At 38.9% G+C, this 18,906-nt stretch overlaps 1 protein-coding gene across 1 annotated transcript in view; it reads right to left on the bottom strand.

The window, feature by feature from the left end:
* Positions 1–18,906, bottom strand: part of LOC131691153 (retinal homeobox protein Rax) — a 56,617-nt gene that overhangs the window by 20,119 nt on the left and 17,592 nt on the right. The window contains exons 2-3 of the mRNA XM_058977352.1: positions 17,497–17,650; positions 17,267–17,396 (exon numbers count right to left, since the gene is read on the bottom strand). Coding sequence (XP_058833335.1) covers positions 17,267–17,396; positions 17,497–17,650 — 284 coding nt within the window. The remainder of the gene's footprint in view (positions 1–17,266; positions 17,397–17,496; positions 17,651–18,906) is intronic.

Genomic DNA, 18,906 nt, shown 5'->3' with positions numbered 1-18,906 from the left:
TTTTGAATTGTCACCAGATTTCGACGTTACAAAAAATTAAAAGCTGTATTTCCAAACTCAGGTCGTATATCAATTAAAAATTTTCATCGTTTCATTTTTTCGAGATTACTCCAGATCTCAATATTTCATGACATTGTAAGACATTTTTTTCGAGTGGTAGGAACTTTTTTCGATGTGCTATATCTGTATATCAAGACCAATATATTGAGGAGAGTCTTTTTAGGAACTGTGATCTTGTTTGTGAATTGCTCATTACGGTGCGTAGCATTACATTCGATTCATCAGTCCAAGTGCCATCACGACATTCTGGTTATGTCCTAGACATTATCCACCCATCTTTTTGCAAATGCAAGTAAAACAAAGCTACGACTTGTTCAGCGGTAATGGATATTTTGCCCAGATTGGCACAGAATTGTGATAATTCTGTCTTTTATGAAGGACTACCACGTCTATATACCAGCCCACAAAGTTGAAATCGACAGTGTCGTCACTTTTCAATTCGAGTTTGTCATGCGTGGATCTGCTGAACCTTACCAAATGAAAAACGATATTCTAGGATCTAATAGTTTTTTATATCTACTGCTCGTGCCCCTTGCTGATCGCTAGCAGCTGGCCATATATGAAATTTCATGGAATAGCGCATGGAAAAAATTGATTCTACTCTAGATTTTGTGAAATAGTTCCTGTAAAAAATTTCATGGCCATGTTGCATGAAATTGAAAATGTTTGGGGATATCTTCTAAATATCAAAAGCACGCAAGATAGATCCTAGGTCAAGTACTAGGAATCAGAAACTAGTTCACGAATCTATGAACAATATTTCATGATTTTGTGAAATATTTTACGTGCATGAATGGTCAGATGTGACTATTGTACTAGGAATCATGAACTAGTTCACACATGCATGAAAATATTTGGTGATTTAGTGAAACATTTCACGAGCATGAATGGTAAATCGTGACTTTCAGTTCAAAAATACACGAATAATATTCTATGATATCGTGAATTATTTCATGACCACTAATGGTAAATCGTGCCTTCCTAGTATAATTACTAGGAATCATGAACCAGTGCACGAATACATCAATAATATATTGGATCGTGACTAATATTAAGACCCATGGATTAGTTCAAGAGTATTGTATGGATTCATGAATAAAATTCGAGGTTCGTGAATTAGTGCACGAGAAAGTATCCAGACTGTTTTGACTTTGTGAACTAATGCTCCAAATCTATGAATAACATCATGAGTCAACCTTTGGTATTATGAATAAAGTTCTTAAAGTTGAGTGCTAGTTCACGTATAGAAAATCAATTTGGCAATGACATGACGAAAAACATGACCTAAGTTCGCAAAACAAAAACAAATATTTCCACTAATAAAAGCGTTACGCAGGCGTTACGGAAGGGGAATTGAACATAATTATAAAAGCCATGATTTTTGTTCATGGTCCTGTTTTAGAAACGTAAAACGGAGTTGTTTCACAATTTATGGCACTTTATTTACGATTTTGGGAACAATTTTTTTCCGTGTAGTGTCTAGTCTAGTATAGTCTACACATACACAGCCAATACATGTAGGGATCCTGGAAAATTGCAGACGTTCGTCCACAATTTTTCTTGTCATTATTAATGTTTGAGACACATATTGAATATGACATAAGCATTAAAGCGGCCAAGCCAACTATGCAGCGTACAAAATAAAGATGATTCAAAATTATACGGCAATCAAATTATTCATTCAATGAATAGTTTAATCAACGGATTATTTTGAACCTTGAATAAGGAAGAAACGTGGACAACTGTACACAACCGTTTCAATTTGATGGGGGTTTGATAAATCGTTGGGAGTGACTTTGCTAAGAGGGTTAATGTCACTCTTTTGGTCCTAGGTTCCTGGGATGGGACAGAAGTATTTAGCCCTGCCCTAGCTAATGAGCAAGGGTTATAGCGCCCTTGCTCACTCTGGGAACAATTTTTTTCCGTGTAGTGTGCTATAAAACTAGAAATGTTACTTGAGTAGAATGAAAAATATCATAAAAAAAATTTAAAAAATTAATTCATGATACTTCTGGGAAATATCATAGTGTCATCAACTCCGTCGTGTTCGTAATATGTTAGGAGCCTGGGTCAGTCCTAGGGGCCCCTGGATTTTGGAAGCTCCGAATTTAGGATGAATATAAAATGATTATATATAAAAAAATTATACACCCGTTCTTTATAATTCTTTAACGAATGGATCGTAAGCAGCTTTGAATCGCGCATGTGATCAAGACAATCAAGTTGAGTGATGATAGCGTAGGGAATGGTATTGAACCAACTCAAACGTCAATCCAACATTTCGATTCAAGTTTTAATTTATATTTGAGTAAAAACAATGAAACGTCGTATACAAAGTTCGAAAGGCACTGAACATAAGAGGCCACCAGAACGCGGTGGCAAAACTTGAGTAGGGAAGTTGTACATGAAGTGAAAGCGATTTCAATACTCGCTACAAAATCCTTGTTTTGCAAGCGATCTGTGGATGCGGATTCAGTTCTTTATCACATTTGGTACGAAGAAATCTACATGGAAGCCTCCAAAAGTGACTACTGGACTTCTTGAAGTCTCGATATTTTTTCGGCCGGATTTTTTTTTTCTTTCATTATGTCGTTTTACTATTGGTACAGAACAAATAATGTTATTTAAATGCTGCAATGCTCTCTGTAGGTCGTTATGGATCCAAACGCTCGTACAATCCCAAAGAAAGGTTTTAAAATTGCCCTTCTAAAAGTGTGATTGAAAATTTCTACACTAATTCACCCTACCCTAAACTGATTAAAGGAGTCAAGGCAAATGTACGTGCTCTTCAGGATATTTGATGAACCTCGGACATTCTGTGCCCTATATTGTGTGCACATTTTTTTTTCGATTGTTCCCAATAGTTTTGCCATAAAATAATTTTATGAAGATTCTTTTACTGTGAGCTGTTTCTAATCAAAGTATGGGTAACACAAGCAGAGCATTCTTGTGTGGCCGAAACAAAATGTTTTTAAATTTTAAAACTCGATTTTGCCTTGCTAAATTCAAACTCTCCATCTAAGGCCAAAGATATATTATAAAACACGGCGACGTGCTATCTATGTGTTTTTGGCATTGAAATGAATTGTACCACCCATATTAATAGATTCGAGCAATTTCGCTATTTCGTTGTGAAACCATTTTTAAACAAACTTTAGGTAACAATTAAGATATTGAATATTTGTACTTTTGAATGGTGAAAATGCTCATTATTGTTATTATTATTCTTACTTATTTTCCGACGGCTTCCTTCCGCACTGAGTGTCTATCACCGATACCAGAGAGGCGATTCCACCATCTGAGCCCTAAACACCTAATCACCGATGTCATCTTCGAAATATCAATTTGGTGCATAAGGAGACCGTTATTTAATGTGTGCGTTTTTAGGCCTCCCCTAACCGGTCACAATAAACGAATGCACAAAACGTCTATCGGAATATATGACAAAAATCTACCTTACCAACAAACAATCGTTGGAATTAATTATTTAATTAATTATTTATTAATAATCATTCAGATTCGGATTCAGTTTCAGGTTATGACCGAGAACCTGAAACTGATTGAAATTTAAAAAATAATCCTCGATTCTTAGCAGCTAGGGAACAATTGGACCGAGCAAGCGGCCACTATTCATTCAAGAGTTTCCCCCATAATCATCGCCGAACAAAATTGCATTCAATTATGCCATTCAACACCCATTGCCCATTGCGCACAGCGAACGAGTATTTCCGAGAGCGACAATTAGTGGGCTAATTAAATCATGCTTTTAGGCGCGTCCGCACAGCGATCCAAACGGCCAAGACAGTCTTACAATACATACACCCACCGCAAGTGTGACGAGAGAACCCGGGAATCGCCCGGCAAGCGTCAGAGTCAGAGCCCAAGCTAGTAGTATTAATTGCAATTACGGGCAATTAAAGTTAGATTTTCCATTCGCTCTCGTAGTCAACAGAGCCATTACCAGGCATCATCATCATCATCGTCATCGCAGTTCTCGTCCTTGTGAAATCCCCGCTACGGGAAGTGACAATACAATCAGCGTGCTTGGCAGTGTGTCCCAGCTGTGGCTGCGGTTAGGGGGGGGGGGGGGGGGGGGGGGGGTGGAAAATGACGTAAATTTACTTGGCTAATTTTCTCATTTCGGATTTCCTGCATTCACTCTCTCGGAAGGGAAATTTCAAAATGCATTACGACCGCGTGTGTATGCTTTCAGATTGATACATCAGCGCGACATGTGTACGGTCGTGTTTTCCGACGATCCCGTCAGCTGCTTTTTGATTTCTACCCTCTAACTGCCACCATCATCATCATCATCACACGGGCCGGCAGTTAGTGGAGAGTCCTCTTCAGCCGCGAACAATAGATAATCGCCTGTTTTTGTTAGACTCGTAAAAAGCGTACAGTCCTCACCCCCTTGCCAGCTTTAATTGAATGTAACAAAATATCGCTTTTGTAGTACCTACGCGTATCAAACAGCGACGGCAGAATAAAAATGACGCGGGGAAACGATTCAAAAATCAAATGATGTCAATTAGATCGGATTTAATGAGCTTAAAATGTTTCTTTCCCTTTTTTTTTTCTTCCCCGAGTGTAGCAAAAACGCCCATAGGGTTGAGGAAAGACCTGACCGTTACGGGCGGGATTTTTAGGAGACTGAACGAACGTGTTAAACTCAAACATGACCGCTGCGAGCGATAGCGTCCAGATCCCTGTGCGTGTGTGAGCGTTTTACTTTTTTAATATCTTTCCAGGTTTGATCGCAGATCTGCTGGGGATGATACCCATCCCAATTTAACTGTATGAAGGATGTAAAAGGGTTTGTTTGAAGTGGAATACGCAAATTTCGATTACCGAAATTAATTCAATTCTTGATCCTATCCCTAAGGTGAATTATCTATGAGTGGTGTCAAATAAACGGATTGATACATTAAATGGAATAAAATAACGTTGTGTAGGTTGCACTATCCACAGTTCGTGCGACAGTGAGTGAGGGTGGAAATTGGTTCAAAGGTGCAATAGAGCGGGGCTTACTGGTGACGCATTTTCCGTCTACTTCTTTCAGGGTTCAACAAATCTACACGTAATAATGCTGTGTGCAGTTAAATTCAATAGATATTCTCACATAGTTAAAAATATTTTCGTTTGAGGTATCAACTATTTTAAGATATTTATTGCTAAATTGGAGCTGTATATATCGTACAAATCGCAACGTCACTTCTCAAAAAAAAAACAAATTTAAGAAGATCGTAGCGGTTGAAGTTAAGTGAGTTGCCGACATATGTTTCAAAAAGTAGCACCTAATAAATTGATGTAACTCAAGTTCTAATGATCCGAATAAAAAAGAAAATAATAATTAAACTATATAATTTCAAAATCCTGAATAAAAATAAATTGACAAATATAATTTCACAAGGTGAAATAAAGTTTTTCGCATTATCCCCACAACACATATATAACATCTCAGTCTGCTTTCTCATCATCGTTAGACCAGAAGACAAAAAGCGCACGGCTTGTGAACCGTAAACAAAAAAAACTACCAGTGTCACTCCGCTACGTGCACACTATATAAACAGCAAAGTCCAGTTGCCCGACAATTGTTACGTTTAAAGTGTGTAATAAGTAATCATAAGCTCAATAATGAGGTATTAGATGGGAGTGTGTAGCATGCAGTAAAAAAGATTGGAACGCGTGAACGCACCCTACCCACGATGGGTTGTCTGCAGTACAGACACTTCCCGAATAGAAATGTACAGTAACAAAACCATGATTTTCACTGTGACACTACAGTAATTTTACAATAATTTGCAGTAAGTTTTAGTGTTATGCTACAATACAAAAACAATAAACTTTAACGTTTTTACAGTAAATTTCAATGTAAAATAGACTTTTACAGTGAAAAAGGAGGTTGGTTATTAGACTGCCCAGAAAAATAATGAATTTTTGAAAACTCAATCGGCCCACCCCTGGTTCGATTCCTAGTCCCACCAGGAGTTATTGCACAAAATTTGAAGCAAATCGGACAAGTCTAGCTACCGGACCAACGTGCCTGAAGTTTGTTTGAGATTTTTCGACAATTTACATGGAGAAAACCCATTGCCTCGCAGTTTCGCCGCTAGGTGGCACTGTATGCATCGTATTATCACTGTAAGTGAAAATAAGAAAGATAACTTAATTGTATACAACTTTGTCAAAGACTGCTAGTCAATCCGGCTTTGTTAAAGGAAGTTATTAAAATTTTAACGAAGTGATGTGTGAGTCAGTTTTCCATGGGGCCTAGCAGTGCATGATTGTGTATCAGTACTCGATTCCCACAAACTATACATTTTTGTGAAATAATGGTTATGTTTATCTCAATAGTTTGTTCAGAAGAATTATACCACATAATACGAATTATGTTATGGTTGGAAAATTTTAGTTCCAACTGTGACTGTATAGAGGGCGCCAACACTAACTTTTAATAGAAGAAAGATAGAATATCAAGATGTTTGGGAGAATTATCGCAAAATGCCTGTTCTACAACTTTGTGGAAGAAACCTAATTTCTATCTCTCTCCGTTGAAAAGTTAGTTTTGGCGCCCTCTATGTGGTACAATGTGGAACTAAAATTTTCTCATCAAAATATGACTCCTATTATTTACTACAATTTTTCGGAACATGCACCCAAAATCCGACGGGCATGTTTTTATTACTTTTGGGTAAGATTCTATTGTCTTTTCGGTAACAGACCACGCAATTGCGCATTGCGGTATTAAACTCATATTCCCGCAAAGGTAGTAAACGGTGGAATGACGAATTTCGGTTGCTGTTCATGTATGCGTATCACACAATCAAAAACTTTTTCAGTATGTGTCAACCTCGGCTCTGTTCGGATATAGGATAATTCGGTCGTATGCTATGATAGTATTAGTGTCGAGCTAAACCAACCGGTATCCTGGTGGATCTCTGACCAAATTCAGGCTGGAATCTGGCCCAATATTGGCAGAAACCAGCCAGAATTACGGATTTTTTACTGGGTAGGTTGGATAGTGGAATAAAAAGTTTAGTCGGTTTCCGGATCCGGCCTAGCTGCCAGATCCGGACCAGTGCCCAAATCCGGACCTCACGGATCCAGACCTGTGCCCAGATTCGAAATTCTGAACCAGTGCCCGGATCTGGACCAGTACCCGGAACCGGACCAGTACCCGGATCTAGCCCATCCCCTTTTCCCCTTACCAAGTCCGGACCTGCACCAGACCCAGACCTGGTGCTTAGAACCAGACAAGTGTCTGAATCTGGACCCTCGGTTCGGATACGTGGATCCAAACCATAGGTCTTGCTTCCCATACATGACGGGAAGGACTATTCATGTTTTGTGCAGTCGCTACCTTGCTGTTAACGTCCGTGATAGAAAAGAAATTTCAATTTAACACCGGCCGAAGTACCCCACCACTATTCCGAGTCGTTTTTTTTTCTGACTGTGCTTTGAAGCTAGCCGAATGTGAGCCGATCTTCAAATACACCGAGGAAAAAGAACTTAAGAATTTCATAAGTTTCGACTTATGACCATATACAATTTTGATTCCATTAGATGCTGATGCATTACATAAGCATGTATATGAATTTCATAAGTTCGCCTTATAAAATTCATACATGTGTCCTAAGATTATTATAAAAATATTATTGTGAAAATGCCATAAGTCAAGAAAACATTGTTAGATTTAGTTTTGATATGCTGCTGGTTTAAAAAAATGTAAGTATTTTTTTGTTAAATGATTATTGCCTCATTTTTTTGTTAATATTTTACAGTATCTCTTCAATGTTGTGCAATAACAGAAGTTTCTACCGTACGTTATTTGCCAATTCTGAGCCCACCTGGAAACATCTAGCTTCCTAATACGTAATCTTTTTCCAATTGGAGACTTTTGAATATAAGGGTAATTATAGTTATTTTTAAAAATTAAAAAAAGACATGAAAAAATGAATAAAAAATGTTTTCTTATTTATTGTATCAGGCGCATAACATTCATGAACTTCACAAGAAATCTCTTTGATAATTTATATTTGAACACGATGATTAATATAAGCATACTTGTATGAAGATCATAAGAACGTCCTAGGAATTTCATAAGCATATCTTATGAAATCCGTAAGTGGCTAGATGGCCATTTTCTTCGCCAAATCATAAGACAAACTTATGATTTTCATATGAGATACTTGTGGCGCAAAGTCATAAGCGATTCTTATGGATTTCAATTGTTATTTTACGCCGGTGTACGGAGTGTGTCGCTTTAGAAAAAATCGAAACTCGTCTCTATCATCATTATGTTCGCTTTGCTCGATGCGCAATACAATGACAAGCGAAGTGCTACACACTTCCAGACAATTCGACGCGTTAATATTTATTGAATAAGAATTGATGAAACATGAGTGCGATGCAGTAGAGATTTGAATGTGTTGGTATTGCCGTTTGGGGAATTTTTTGTTGGGACCGTTTTAGCATGAAACGTCTTGCTATTAGAGTTTTTTTTTATTATTACCGTAAAGGTATTACGGCCGAGTTTTGGGTATACTATTGAGCTAAATCTAACGGTTATTTCACAAAAACGTTTAGTTAGTGCGAATCGAGTACTGATACACAACCATGCACTGCTAGGCCCCATGGAAAACTGACTCAGACATTACTTCGCTAAAAGTTTAAAAACTTCTTTTAACAAAGCCGGATTGCCTAGTAGTCTTCGACAAAGTTGTAGACATTTAAATTATCTTTCTTATTCTCACTTACAGTGATAATACGATGTATACCGTGCCACCTAGTGGCAAAAATGCGAGCTAGTGGGTTTTCTCCATGTAAATTGCTGAAAAATCCCATACAAACTTCAGGCACGTTGGTCCAGCAGCTAGACTTGTCCGATTTGCTTCAAATTTGGAACAAGTACTCCTGGTGGGACTAGAAATCGACCCAGGGGTGGGCCGATAGGGGTCATTTTTTTCCTGTCACTCTAGTGGTTATGTATCTTAACATTAGAAAAATCAATTTTTCTCCATACATGTTTTTATCGAAAACAGTAAAATTTAATGTGAATGCACTGTATCAGTTTTTTGCTGAACAGTGAAATTTATTGTTACATGAAATATTATTGTAAATCTACTGTGAGAACTTGGCATCGAACAATGTTGAAACAGTAATAACTATAATATTTATTGTTTTATGATTGTTTGTAGAGTAAATGCTATTGTAAAATTCTATCCGGGTTTATACACAGACTAGCGAAGTGTCAAAAACTGCAGCCAAACGGACTGTCAAAAAGTGCAGCCAAAAGTGTATGAGGGTTTTGAGAGGGGAAGTATAAGAGGAAGCCGATGCAAAGCTTATGGGAGCTTCCGTGATGCCAGTTTACATTCATGATTGCTAGTTTTACTGTTTTTCTCTCCGCTAGTCTGTTATATAAAGTGTCTGTAGTCAGCAGCGGGATGATGGCAGCACTGGAGCTGTCAAAACCAAAACCACATGGTTAACATTTTTTCTGAACCGGTGGAGAGCGGTCGGCCCACCGATATTCTTCTTCCAATTCTGTTTATTTTCCGTCGGCCTATTTCCGCTACGAGGCCAAACACCGACGCCAGAGAGGTGACACTCCCACTATCTGGATTAGATATCGACCCATCAAACTCATGGACCGGGGACCAACGGCTTTACTTCCCTTCCGAAGGAAGGCGTGACCTCAGACTTTTCTCACCTCTGAAAAATCTCAACGACCTCGACGGGGATTGAACCCAGACCAACTGGGGTGGGTGGCGGTCACGCTAACCACCCAACCATCGGCGCCGTCCCACTGATATTCAGCTGAAAGGCAGTAAAAAGTGGAGCTCAAGCTGATCGATGCCAACGGAATGGTCAAAGGTGGTTTTTATTAAAGTGCACATTAAGGAAATAACCAACCGCGTTGAGTTAGGCGAATGTAAATACGGTGAAAGCATATCGACGGACTCGGTGCGAAATTGCCTCAAGGTACTGGAGAGGCGTTCGCGTGTCGAAATAAGTAACTGCAACGGTACCAGAACAGTATCGCTGACCTCCGAATACGATTCCAAGCCGAGAAATTCGTTCCAATTTAACTGCGATAAAGTTGCGAACTCGCAGCATATTCCTAGAGACCGAGAGACTGCTGTACGTAGGAAACCGGAGAGCGGGACTGATGGTACAATGGAAGTGGCAGATGTGTGTTCTGTCCAGACAGTACAATCCCTGTGCCCAGGAAAGGAGCGAAGAAGCGACGACGGCTGACGGTCTGCGCAAATTTCTCCTCTTTCCTCATGCATTTTGCTTGCTTTTCGTTTGTGGGCCAGCTAGCCTTTTTTCTTTCAAGATAACATAATGTGAGTGAAATAAGTGTACAAGAAAAAATTGCGCCCATTACGGAAAGCACAATTGCGATTGATTTAATGCAGGCCTGTCTTAGAACAACAGCGCGCGAGGTGGAATTGATGATAATGGTGAAAATGAAGCTTGTGTTTACAAAAGTGTCACACATACAACTACATCATACAAGGAATGCAGTACTGATAACGTTCAATTTTTTAGAGGAGGCAGAAAGCGTCGCAGCGAAGAACAACTAGCATCACGACGTAGATTATTAAAACATCAAATTTAAGATCCTCGTGTATATAGATGATGAAAGGGCGGAAATTAACCTAAACGATTTGGCACAGAGTACTAGATAAAAAGATTAACATCCAAGTATAGAAAAGTTTAATGCGTCACAAACAACAATTGAAGAAACTTTTTCTGTGGCATTCTCAACGGTGTTCGTGTAATGCGACTACGGCTGAATTGATCTAGTTCTTACTACTTGATCTTCGAAAGCCAGGTTTTTAGGAACGTATGCACTGGAAAATAGACACAGCAAAAATGAGAATGCAGCAACGGTGAAAATTCACCTTTTTATTGCAAACACTGAGAAAAGCTATGTCCTCAAGTAGGAGTCGAACCTGCGATCTCCCAGTCTCTAGTTCGGTGCATTAACCACTCCGCCATCGAGGAACTGTGATGATGTCATCACAGATTCCCAACAGTATCATGATAACAGCCACAGCCCCACTACCTACTGATGGACCCAGTAACCCCCAATGTCTCCTATAAGCAAATCGTCACCTCTCCCTCTCTCTTTGATCGGCAAAATCTCTCTCGTTAACTATTTTAGGTCCAGTGGACTGCGTTCAGACTTGAGATATTATTATCGCTTAGCTTTCAACAAAAATGGCATAATAAATACATGTGAAATGCCTTGTGCATGGATACATGCGAATAGTGCTATTGACTCACAGACGTACGACCTCATAACTTGCGATATTTGTGCTATCACAGTCAATATGACTGTTGATAACATTAATAGAAAATACGTCTATTGTTCGGCATATCTGCACGTAACGAACGATCACCTTCTGATGATTTCAAAAGGGTTGCATCATACTGCGGCAGAAATGGGTTTCCACTCATAATGGACAAGTGAAGCAAATGTCCATCACATAATTTGGGGCAGCTCAGGTATCAAATTGAGAGGCACCAAGTTGATGGAAATCTAAAGTAGTATAAATCAGCACATATTTAATGAGGGAAATCACCCAACATTTGCACGATCTGGTGGGGAAGAGGTGTTAGATGTAATTAGCTGCCCTCACAGTATAACGTATGAGTTGGTAGCTTGGCTCATACCCAATGACCTTGAACCGTCGTTATCGGATCATAAGTACAGCGTCTTTGATCATTTAAACGTCTCGCTAGATATCGTCACATACCGTAATCCTAAATCTACGCGCTGGGATCTCTACGAAGAGGGCTTGGTGACAAGGGTTCATGGGTATTATCCAACGATTCAATCCTTTGACTTGGATGAGGTCGTGGGGAAAACAAACTCACTCATAGTAACAGCTCACCGAGAGAGAGGAATAAAGAATTTGTTAGACTCAACAAGATGTGTAGAAGAGCTTGGAATCGCAGACGCAAGAACCGGAGACATTTAAGTTGGCTCGCAAAGCATACATACGTGGGTGAAGTGGTTGTAAAAACCTCTACATGAACCTCAAATCTCTAGTAGATTTAATAAGTTGCTTTCGAAATGGAAAGACTTTCATATCAATTCGACTAGAACTGCTAATGCACACTTTTCAGGGTGTACGGAGCCATCACCAACGATGGCCACTGAGTTCTTTTCAGGTAGTTCTGATTCTTGGGCATCTGCTTGTAGAATTGTGACAATCAAATCGATAAAATGGGCGATTGAAAGTTTTGCTCCGTATGAATCTCCGAGAAAAGATGGAATCATTCCAGTTCTACTCAAAGAGGATATGAACACTTCAAGCATATTTTGAAATAAGTTCTTTCTTGTAGTCATGCTACAGGATACATTCAATTAGTGTGGCGGCAAATAATTGTAAAATTCATTCACTAAGCTGGCTGTGTTGCTTATGAGATTGAGGCATAAAGCTCTACAGCTTTATGCCTCAATCTGATCATTATCAGTGGAACGGTTAATCGGCCACTACATTCGGGATGTACGCTTTGGCGAGCAACTGCTGCATTCACTACAACATTCATATCAACGGGAAAGTCTACTAACTCCCTTTTACACAATGTTGTCTACAACATTGAAAAAGCTTTTTTTCGCAAAAAATATTCAAGCTAACGAAAACGTGCTTTTCGAGTATTTAAAAAGCAAAAGAGTACCTTCATATATCACGCAGTGGATACACGCAATGCTTAGAAACCGACATCTGTGCTCATCCGTGAAGTGGTTGGTGTGTGGACAAATGGTTGCACAGGAAAGTCTTAATTCGCCATTGGTTCTCAAGAGATCAAACAGCACACTGAAGGTCATAGGGCCTCGGTAAAATTAGTCGCGCGTAATTAAGCACCAAAAACCTATTTGGCATCAGTACCGAATGTCCAATAAGCAGGTCCTACCTGTACTGCAACACGGAATCGAGGACTCATACGTTTCGGAAACCAATATTCACTCGGCTAAATCGAATATAATGTAATGTAATGTAATGTAATGTAATGTAATGTAATGTAATGTAATGTAATGTAATGTAATGTAATGTAATGTAATGTAATGTAATGTAATGTAATGTAATGTAATGTAATGTAATGTAATGTAATGTAATGTAATGTAATGTAATGTAATGTAATGTAATGTAATGTAATGTAATGTAATGTAATGTAATGTAATGTAATGTAATGTAATGTAATGTAATGTAATGTAATGTAATGTAATGTAATGTAATGTAATGTAATGTAATGTAATGTAATGTAATGTAATGTAATGTAATGTAATGTAATGTAATGTAATGTAATGTAATGTAATGTAATGTAATGTAATGTAATGTAATGTAATGTAATGTAATGTAATGTAATGTAATGTAATGTAATGTAAATTAATGTAATGTAATGTAATGTAATGTAATGTAATGTAATGTAATGTAATGTAATGTAATGTAATGTAATGTAATGTAATGTAATGTAATGTAATGTAATGTAATGTAATGTAATGTAATGTAATGTAAGGTTTGTAATCGAGAAAAGCGATACCCAGCAAGACGAAATGTGCAGTCAATTTGGTTACAAGTAAATACACTGCTGGTCAATAAAATAGGTGTGAGATAAAAATACATGAAATTTTGAGTTTTCTCTAAAAATATTTTTATATTCAAATATTTTATAGTTGGGCACAGTCGTAAATATGAAAAAGAACACTTTTATTTGTAAATTAAATGTTATGCTTTGTCGTAACTCTTTCTTCTCCATGAAATCCAAAAAGTACCTGGTCAATGAAATAGGTGTATTGTAATTTATTGCATTAAAATTGTTCAAATCCAATGATTTTAAGACTTCAACATTTTTAACAACTAGTAACCTGTGTAAGCTCCCTTATTCAACCAAATATCATCCATGTGTCTTAGCATTGAGTCATTCAAACGCTGATAAATTTCCGTTGATATAGGGTAGTATTCCTTTTAAGCTGCTTCCCACAAAACGATCCTTATTTGTGAAATTTCGATCGAGTAACTTCTTTTTAAGTACATTCCGTAAATTTTCTACGGGATTGATGGCAGGAGATTGGTATGGTCCGAAATTATAGTCACTTTATTATCCCGAAATCATTCCTTTACATACTTCGATGTGTGTTTTTGGTCAATATCTTGCTGAAACTGTCATGTAAAGGCACGTTATCTTTGGCATAGGACTGCATGACATCCTTTGGAATGTCCATCCTTTAGCCTTGCATTCAAATCTTGCCATTATAGTGGCGTTGCGAAGAATAGGACCTGTGCCATTTCACGAAAAGCAAGCCGCAAACCTCATTGTTCTCGCCTCCGTGCTTTACTATATTTTGCGTGTGTCGCAGATCAAACTGTTTGCACTTTGGACGTTTAACGTTTCGTTGTGCATCGGAGGAAAACAGGTTTACCTTTGATTCGTCCCTCCGAAGGATATGTCGCCATTTTTTGATTCCTTCTGAACCAGGCCCATTAACGCTGTTGAAAAGTAAATTGCATTTTTGTTCAAAGGCTTTGGCTTCGAAATAGTGGAACCTTCTTAGCAATTCTTTCTGGAAGATTGGAATTTTACGGCCTACAGCGAACTGTTCTCGGACCTACGTTTTCCAATTTGTGCTGAATTGGTCTTGGATGACGCGAATGGATCAGATTTCGCTAAAATTGCAATACGATGGTCAGCTGCTGTAGATGTTTTCTTGGGTTTTTTGCGTGTTTCCTTTTTTCAAAGGTTTAAAGGCATTTGTAACGAAGTTTTCTGACCGCCGGAGTGTATTCGCGATTTAATTATACGTCTTATCTTCTTGAACAAAATTTCTTAGCAAAACTCGTTCCACTTGAGTACAGTGAGATGCTCGACCCACTCTATAACAAATCTTTGACTTATTCAACATTTAAATACATTTATTAACACGCAGAATTCAAACTTCACCAAATAAAACGTATAATGGAATTATGTAAAATAATAATACGTTAATATATTTCACACACCTATTATATTGACCACACGAAAAAGCCGGCGGTAGTCTTGTTTTGCATCTTGACAAAGATAGCAAATATAATCAGCGCCAACAACCCACTAGTAACTTGACAGATCTCAAGGCTTCTATGTGCGGTAGGTGTGATAGAGACTGCTGCAACTTGGTATGCGTAATTGAGAGAAAAACAAAATAATCTATCACACACCTATTTTATTGGCCAGCAGTGTATACCTAACCGCATCAATGCAGATAGTTTTGTAGAGACGTATGGCTCTATAATATCAAAAATTTATTATTTTAACTCCACTTGTACGCAGTGTTACTGTAAGCCGTGAGCTCCGAAATGAATAAAACAAATAAACATCTTAATGGATACCGATTCAGTAAACCACGATCCAAATGTAGGGGCAATGCCTACAATACCTAATGTAGAAGAACAGCGCAGTCGCATTCTGTGAGAGATCGTTGCAAAAGTGCTCTTACTTCTATTACAACAAGCTCCTGTTTAAATTCTCCCTTCTAGTATACTTCTAAGATTTAACATAAGAACTTGAAAATGTGTTTTTGAATGATCAAGTTTTTTAAAATTTTTGAAGTGTAATATTTAACACAATTTAGATCATTCAAAAAATAAGTAGTCTAAATAATAACCCAACTATCTCACCTTCTCCGTCTAATGTAAAATGTCAATCTACAATCCATGAAAAGACAAAACTTTCAAAATGTAAATCGTAAAAAATTTGATCCAACGTTTAACCATACGCTGACCATGTGAGGGATGCGACCTCATGTTCTATTCGTTGTAGGCTAGCGAGGGAGGAGCGTGGGGAGAGGGCACGACTTTTCGTTTGAAGGTGGTAAATTTAAAGTATTGAAAATAAATTGGTAAGACAGTTTTTTTTCTCTGCTTGACTAAAAAAGCAATGTTTCAATATTAATAAAGGCATCCTTGTGTATTAGAAAATGTGGGGCTGGACCCACCAGGCTTTCGGCGAGTTTGATTCTCACCTGATCTGCGAAGGATTATTTGTTATAATTCTTTTTACAAGCCTAATAATTTAATAATAGATATAATTTGTGAGAATTCTTATTCTCAAAATAAATAAACAGCATCTCAATCCAGGCAACATTCTACAGCACCATCATGGATCTCTACATGCTCTGCAACGGAAACCCCTCATCCTACCCAAACTAACATCATCGTCATCACAAGATAAAACTCAATCGACTGAAAACAATATCCATCAAAGTTCATCACTCCCCCCACTCGGGATGAAAGAGCGACGGCGGCAGTCAGTGCTGGGCGTATCCCTGCCTGTAGCTCTCGAGCACAAAAAAGGATTCGCAAACAAAGCCGGACGTAATCTGTTTTTAATATAATAATATCGTTTTAGCACACACATCACGAATGTCTAGTGTGCGTGTGTGTGCATGCGACTGGTACCTATTGCCTAGATGCTTCGCTCATCTGTTTGATTCCCCATCATCCTAAGCAAACACTCCTAATCGATATCCTATCAAGTGCCCGGACGAGGGCGGCACAATTACGCAACGATTAACTGCGAGAGATTGTTTGCCCGAGGAGCGCTAAAAGGGGCAAACGTGGAAGCAATTAGGTTCCGGCCTTTTGGCTTCTCACCGAAAGTTTGAACGAGCATTTTCGTTGGTTGAATTACAAATAGGTAGGCACTATCCGTACCTCTCGGTTCTAGTGACGAGGGCTGTGTGGGTGAAAACAGGCTTCTCTGTTGTTGTCACGTTTAACTCACCCGAACAGGTGCTACAGGGGCTACATAGTGTGACGAGCAAACATCACGGACAAAAGTGGACAATTATGTCAGGCAGTTCACCAGTAGGTAAAGTTGGTAAGCTCATTTCAATAATTTTTCATAGATTATGACTGCACGCATAAACGCGTTCATAAAGTGCATATTTTGCCGCCGGCACTACGGTGACACGGAGACAGTAGTTATTCTGGTAGTTTGGCGCCAGCGAGCCGCTACCTAACAGACTTAATCGTATTAGGATCGTTATGTTAGACGGGACCTGTCACCGATAACAATCAGAAAACTGAAATCTGACCCATCAGAAGGCCCTCTATCATGACTACGAGCATTATTTGCATATTGATACAGGTTAAAATGAATTGCGATGGTAATCAATAATTTTCCAAGAAATATTTTCAACACCCACCTGAACTCTCGCTTCGCTTAGATCCAGTCGCATGGCCAGCTCCTCCCGGGTGAACACATCCGGATATTGCGTCTTCTCGAAGGCCCGCTCCAGCTGATGCAGCTGGAAGGTTGTAAACGTGGTACGAGATCTGTTCGAAACGAAACCAACACAACCAAAGAAAAAAAGAATTAATCCCCATTCGAACTTTGCAAGTAAACGATTGGATCTAAAATTGGGAAAAAACTGACCGTCGAATCTTTCTCGGCCGACCCATGTCGTTCGGGTCACCATCCATCCCGTCCAGTTCGCCCATAATGGGCAGTTCATCGTCGTTGTCCACGTCGACGCCATTTTCATGCGGTTCCACCGGTGAGCTCTCGCGCTTCAGGGAATTGTCGTGATCTGTGAAGGGATAAAAATAGAACATTGAAAAAAAACTCAAATAAAATGATTCCACTAAGCGTCAGAGAACGCGTAAAACGAGCCATGGTTATGTGTTGACAAGCGGTAGGGAAGGGTGGCCCCGTTTCCGGCCAATTTCGATTGCGACGGATTCGGAAAAGTTTTGCCAAATTGAAGTGGTGGAAAATCCGTTCCCGTTTTTTTCCCTCACATCGTCCATCATTCAGTCAACATGTAGAAATTCGGGAAACGTTTTCACATGATTTTTTTTGCTTCTCTCCACCCGAACAGCGGCTGTGCGCTTGGATATTCCAGAAAACACATACTCGGAATAAAAAGAGACATATCAAAAATAATTCCAAAATCTATATAAATTCTATCGTTATCCTCTTTTCAGCGCAATTGAAACACGGCTCCGATCCTGTCTGTCTTTCCGGCCGGGGCTGACCTATGGCTTGGGCAGACAAGCTTACGCTCTTTCAATACGCCAATTAAATAATCATCATTCTTGGTGTGTGCACCGATTCGAATGTGGATTGGAATTCGGATCAACGTAGAATTGTACCTTTCAGAGGTGCCTTGCATGCGGAAACGTGTTCCGTATCCAAGAGAGATAGACAGAGAAAGTAAGCATCGCGCAAAAAGTGCACTTTCCCTACAATCCACATCAGGATAGCAGGTTGAAAGGGAAATGGTTTGCTCCATTCCCAGCACGAACGAATAAATGGAATCGGACGCACCGTGCAAGGGTTAAGCTTTTATGCTCTGATTTATGTGTAAGAGGATTCTTTCATGTCGTTAAATGCGGAGTTGGAGAAATTTCGTACATCAATAGTAACCATTTTATCAAGTTTCACCCTTTTATATCGATTTTTAATAGTTTTAAATTGTATTGCAACTTTCAAAGCAGTACATTTTTACTATTCCTGTTCGATCATCGACAGAGCCAATCGTTTGCTGGGATTTATTTTCAAAATATCTAACGAATTTCGGGATCCTCTATGCTTCAAGGCTCTTTATTGCTCATTAGTGCGCCCGCAGTTGGAATTTGCAAACGTCGTTTGGTGCCCGTATCAAGCTACGTGGAGCCTTAGGATCGAAGCAATCCAGCGTAAATTCATACGATATGCGTTACGTGAATTGCCGTGGAACGATCCATTAAACCTGCCACCGTACGAGGACCGTTGTCGTCTTTTAGTACTTAATACTTTAACACGCCGGAGACATGCAGCGCAAGCTACCTTCGTGTCGAAGAT

Source organism: Topomyia yanbarensis, chromosome 3 (genome assembly GCF_030247195.1).
Source record: "Topomyia yanbarensis strain Yona2022 chromosome 3, ASM3024719v1, whole genome shotgun sequence".
In the NCBI taxonomy this organism is placed as follows: Eukaryota; Metazoa; Arthropoda; class Insecta; order Diptera; family Culicidae; genus Topomyia; species Topomyia yanbarensis.
Note: the sequence above shows the minus strand (reverse complement) of the source record. Positions and strands in the feature narration are given on the sequence as shown.